General features: G+C 39.4%; 1 protein-coding gene across 2 annotated transcripts; it reads right to left on the bottom strand.

The window, feature by feature from the left end:
• Window positions 1–217: 217 nt before the first annotated feature.
• On the bottom strand, window positions 218–4,758 carry LOC104593951 (uncharacterized). Of its 2 annotated transcripts, none has more exons than XM_010254061.3 (6): window positions 4,184–4,758; window positions 3,749–3,881; window positions 2,878–3,010; window positions 2,288–2,324; window positions 1,900–2,176; window positions 218–1,773 (listed from the first exon to the last, which is right to left on the bottom strand). In XM_010254061.3, the coding sequence occupies exons 1-6, from the start codon at window positions 4,364–4,366 to the stop codon at window positions 1,667–1,669; spliced, it is 870 nt and encodes a 289-aa protein (XP_010252363.1). In that variant the 5' UTR covers window positions 4,367–4,758; the 3' UTR covers window positions 218–1,666. The 2 variants fall into 2 exon arrangements, with proteins under 2 accessions (XP_010252363.1, XP_010252364.1); XM_010254062.3 differs by having other exon boundaries at window positions 218–1,793; window positions 4,184–4,743.
• Between the last annotated feature and the right edge of the window lie 779 nt (window positions 4,759–5,537).

A 5,537-nucleotide genomic window follows, 5' to 3' on the forward strand; every position in this document is an offset into this window, starting at 1 on the left:
TCTATTTGAATACCAAATAAAGCAAAGGTATAACTCAGACATGCCCAGTAAAGATATGGTTTTTGCATACATGATCTGCCATCCCGATTAAGTAAGTCGCTCATAATTTAACAGTGGATATGACACCAAATAGAACAGAATCCCGAAGTGAGATTCATGACCCCATATAATTGGGATAAAGCTTGGATGACGATGATAATAAACAATAAGCAAGAAATTGATTAACAGATACTGAGTTCACTTTTATCATTAATATTAAAGCATCAGCAGTAATAACCAAATCAGTCTCTAAACTACTTCTACAATATCAACTGAAAGTACCCACCTCCAAAAGACATCAATGGAGAATGAGTCTTGTTTTCAAGTAATAGGCCTACTTATTACAATCCAAACATTAGGATTTTACATATTAAAAAGTATCAAGGTTCTTCTCAACATAGATGATTCAATGAGAGAAAGCGAGAGAGATGAGAGAGGGGAGTGGGGGGAGGGGAGAGAGAGAGAGAGAGAGAGAGAGAGAGAGAGAGAGAGAGGTAACCTTGGTCCTAACCATGGTAGGAGGGGTTAGAGGAGACTTAACACAAGAGACACAAAATATTTCTCAAGGGTTATCTCCTTGGTCTGGTTTGACACCACAAAAAGTCCAACAGAGTGGGGAAAAAACGAAGAAAACAATCCTACAAGTGAGTTGGATCTCCAAAAGCCATTAATGGAGTTCTTGTAACATTGATGACAGGAGGTATGCGCTAATTGCCAAAAAGTAGCGCCCCTCTGAGTTAAATCGGGCTAAAACTCCCAATGTTCAGCCACGATGAATGTACAAAAAAAAAAAAAAAAAAAAAACAACATAAGTCAATGCAGTACCTTCCCTTACCCTAAGGGAAGACAATGAGGGTTGATTACATGGTTACACAGAGGTTATATGAGAGTTACGTGAAGTTGGTAAAGCATTTAAACACCTGATGATGATCATGAGTCACAAAAAATTCAACAAAACAGTTTTGGTCATTTTGAAAAAGGACATCTAGGACTAGGGTTGATGTTAGCACAAATATGACTCTACGGCATCCTGTGCCCTTGGTTTGATAAAAACTGTCTTCTCTAGATAGATTTAGAGATTATGTTTAGCTGGAGTCTCAAAAGAAATTAGCCAGTTCAGCAAACTTCAAATCCCAATGTATGTTGGAAGTAAGGACCTGCTATCTGGTTTGTTGAATTTACAATATTTCTGCAAGTCCAAGTTAGATCACTAGTACTGTTTCTCTTCTCATCTGCAGCCTTTCCAAGGGCTCATATATATGTTAGGGGATTAATTGTTTCCAACTTAGCCCCATCAATTGGCTAAAGTTGGTGACCTGCAGCCACAGCAACATTCCTTGGTTCTCTAGGGAACCACACAAACTTGAGTGCCTGATGATGTAGCCCAACCTTGAGCTAAATGCAAGGGAAGTCGCCCAGTTTAAAGGACATGCACTGTTGCTTGGAGGGATTTTCTCCAAGTTTCAAGGATGATTTTAGCCCCTATGGGGGGCTAATTTGGTGAGAAGCCCCAAGGTTCCAAACTTGGGCTTGTGTTAGAAGGAAGAGAGAGAGAGAATAGAATAGAAGAGAGAGAGAGAGAGAGAGAGAGAGAGAGAGAGAGGGAGAGAGAGATTTTTAACCATGGTTAAGCCGAAGGTTGTTCTGCTGATGGTTGGAAGTGGGTAGGAACAAGTCTGTAGTGGTGAGGTGTTGGGGCATGAAGAGTTGGAGCTGTGGGAGCCATGGTCACGCCTGTTGTAGAGTAAAACACACTGTTAAAGATATATATTAGTACCACATGGTGAGAATATCAACTAAACACAGAATGCTTTGTTTAACATACATTAGATATAATTGAACCAGAAAAATGGCACGAACCTGCTTGAGAGGGTGGAGTAGGAGAAAGAGACATAGGTCCACCGCCGTAGTGATGGGCGAACCCGGTTGAACCAACGCCGGAGTATTGAAACAGGTGTTGGGGATATTGGAAGCCGTATCCCTGCCCACCCGTGTAGGCCGCAGTTCCTCCATTGCCCTGCCCGAAGTGGAGGTAGGGGTAGAAAGCGGCGGTGGTTCCGGTGACCATTCCACCGGCCCCAGTCCCATACATTGGATACTGGGACGTTGCTCCTCCTCCATATATACTGTAATAACTCTGCACCAAATTAAACATCACCCCAACATAAGTTACTCTTCAGAGGGAAACTATGCCTTATTAACATCTAGGAGATCAGTAGAGAAGTAAGGAAGAGGCAGTATTACAAACCGCAAGATAGCTATACTCTGGTGAGTATGGAGAGTACCTGAAATGTGTGGAGAGAGAGAGAGAAATGGTTAGGGACTACTTAGAATAGAAACTGAATTGAATATGCATTTCCATGATGATGATGATGATGATGATGCATGTGAGCCCTTTCCATCACATGCAGCTGGTGAAGCAGTAGAGTCAAGCTAGTCTAATGATCATCATTGGTGTATGAGTTACATACACATTATGAATGCATGTGGCATGCATTTCCATGATGATGTTGCATGTGAGACCTTTCCATCACATGCAGCAGCAAGCTAATCTTATCATCACGCATGGGTGTATGAGTGGCATGCACCATGCATTCACATGTTCACGTGGAGAGATATAGTTAAGCTTCATGTAGTTCAGTGGCATTAATTAATTACCACTGCATGCATGTGTATGTGTGCATGCATATATAATTATATACATGCATGACATGGGTGACCAAGCATGCATGCACACATGATGGAAGTAGTTTAATCAATGTGGTGGTGTGTATGTGTGTGCTGTATGAACTGGCAATGCACGTGCAGCTTCCTATTTATAACTGTTTGAAAGCTTACCCATATAAATTGTAAGGAATCCCTTGTTGGATGGCATAATGAGGGAAGGTTGCAGCAGAAGGAAAAGCTGTTCCTACCCCACCTTGAAGGCCCGAGTGAAAAGAGCTCATTACCCTAAAGTTTCTGCCTGCGCCTGACCATGAGAAGAGTATATATAATTATACAGTGAAAGGAGAAGAAATGAGAATGATAGATAAACCAAGCAAGGAAAGCTTAAGAAATTAATATTTTTTTTCTTCTTTTTCTTTGTCTTTCTTAGATGAGATATCCTTTTTGTTTCACAGGTTGTTATACAACATCCCTTCAAAGGAATATCAAATATGCCTTCTCCCTCAAGTACTGATGAGAAGTATGAATCATCCTTCGGAGTTACTAGCATTCACTGTTTACTATTTCGTTAGTTATTCCACCAAATCCTTCTTGAAGAAGAAAATTTGAAGAATGAAAAACATATATTTGCAAATTAGAAGATGAAAAGAAAGTTCTTTTTCTACATACATATATACATACATGGATACATGCGTACATACATATTATGTATATATGTATATACAGTGCTTCCAATGAATGGGGATGAGAATGGTGTAATATGAAAAGCATTAGAGAAAGAAAATACAAGGATGAATTTGATATGGGTTAGATCTGATTTATGCTGTAAGTGGAATTTTGATTTTTCTATTGATTCACTTTCATATATTGAACTGAATAAAGGAAAAAGGAGAAAAGGAGAGAAGAGGAGCACTGAGAGAAATAATAACTTGGTAAAAGAGGAGAATGGATAAAAACAGAAAAGAGAAGACAAGACAATATAGAGGGAAGAAGAAAAAGAGAGAGAGAGAGAGAGAGAGAAATAGAGAAAGAAAAGTGATACCATGTTGTGGTGTTGAAGGTCTGGATCTCTGAACACCCAAAGAAGCAAGATTGCAATTAGCCCTCCTCCCATCTATCACAGGAGCAGCATCCACACAAGCTCTCATGGCCGCTTCAGGTTCACGAAAAGTTACCTAAAATAGAAAAGAAGAGAAAAAATAGACTGATCATTAAATCACCCATAACAAGAAAAACAATGGAGAAAGAAAGAAAAAAAAAAAAGTGTGGATCTTGATTCTCTTGATAATTCTGGATCAGTATGATTTCTTTCCATTGAAGAAAAACCTACATCTAGATCTTGGGCGAGCTTCAAACCATCCACTGTTTGAAGCAAAATCAACAAAAGATAAAAGGATAAAATTATACAGTTAAGACCAAGAAAAGATGGAAGAAAAAGAAAATGAAGGAATTATGGAATGGAAAAGAAGGGGAATACAAATCCATAGCCTTTGGATCTTCCGGTGTTCTTGTCTGTGATTACAACAGCCTCCAAAATCTCTCCAAACTGTTCAAAGTATTTCTTCATGGTCTCCTTCTGGGTCTCCCAAGCCAATCCCCCAACAAACACTTTAGTGTAAGTGGTATCTCCAAACTGGCCCGCTAGATTTGCTGGAGTCATCTTCAGACTTCCACCTCTAAACCCTTTTCTCTCCTCTTCTCCTTGATCCTTCCTTCCTTCAAAGTTAGCAGATTTTGATGAGGCACAGCCCTTGACAACAACTCTTATCACTCAGCAGAGAAATACAATGATCTATATGGAACGATATTAGACTACACAAAACAGAAAGATAACCCTCTAAATTTAGAGGTTCTTCTCTAGATTTAGAGGTGATGGATTTGGTGGCGAGGGAGAGGGTTTCAAGATCAGCCTGTTGGGTTAGGGATCAAGGAGAGAGAGAAAGAGAGAGAGAGAGAGGGAGTAGAGATGGAGAGAGAGAGCGCGAAAGGGAGGGAAGAAAGCAAAAGGTGGGAGGGAAAAAGGAAAGAAAGAAAACCATTCTCACATAATACGGACATGTTTTAATATATACTAAACCCCAGCCCCCACCAATTACATTATTGTCGTCACTCATCGTTGTCATCTCATCTCCACCGTGAAAACTAGCTGGTGTGAGGGAAGGCTTGATTTCAGTGACCCAAATACCCTTACCCCTTTCTCGATACTACATAATTGCCTTGGCGGCAAATCTCTTGTAAAATTCACCTTGAGAATCGGAATGAAAGAATACGAGGCTTGTCGTCACCATGGAAGCTAGTGGCAAAAACGGTACGGAGATTTTCAATAACGGAGGAACCCAGATTGCGGTGGTCAACAGTCAAACTTTACTTATTTTCCCCTTATTTTACACATATTATTTAAATAATAATCATGTGGAGAGAGAGAGAGAGAGGTTTGAGAGAGGAGGGTTATTAATTAAACAAGGCAGCATAGGGGGTGGTGAGAGAGAAAAAGGTTTCTCTCACCAGTTCAACTCAATGACCCAATTGCCACCTTGTAAAGCATAAAGGGGTGGAGGAGGGCAGTCAGAAAGAGACAAGTGTAGCTTTGAAAACCCTAAGTTAATATGTATGTCTGAAACCCTAAAGAGGTTTAAGTAATTATTCCATTTTCTTTATTAGATCCACCCATCAAAGTATGATTGGTGTCTAGTTTAGTCGGCAGTATTTCATGCCAATTCAAAGCAGGGTTAATCTCATATATAAAAAATGTTTAATATTATATTTATAATATTAATAAATTAGAATAAAAATTATCAAAAAAAATATATATTAATAAAATAATCTAATTA

This window comes from Nelumbo nucifera, chromosome 5 (assembly GCF_055504915.1).
Source record: "Nelumbo nucifera cultivar China Antique chromosome 5, China Antique-T2T, whole genome shotgun sequence".
NCBI classification, from domain to species: Eukaryota; Viridiplantae; Streptophyta; class Magnoliopsida; order Proteales; family Nelumbonaceae; genus Nelumbo; species Nelumbo nucifera.

Excerpts from the sequence above, each read along its gene's own strand:
- LOC104593951 (XM_010254061.3), bottom strand. The coding sequence starts at position 4,366 with ATGACTCCAGCAAATCTAGCGGGCCAGTTTGGAGATACCACTTACACT. Across the intron at positions 3,882-4,183 it reads GATCCAAAGGCTATGGATTT|GTAACTTTTCGTGAACCTGA; the intron begins GTATTCCCCTTC and ends TTTCTATTTTAG. Across the intron at positions 1,774-1,899 it reads TACTCCACCCTCTCAAGCAG|GCGTGACCATGGCTCCCACA; the intron begins GTTCGTGCCATT and ends ACTCTACAACAG.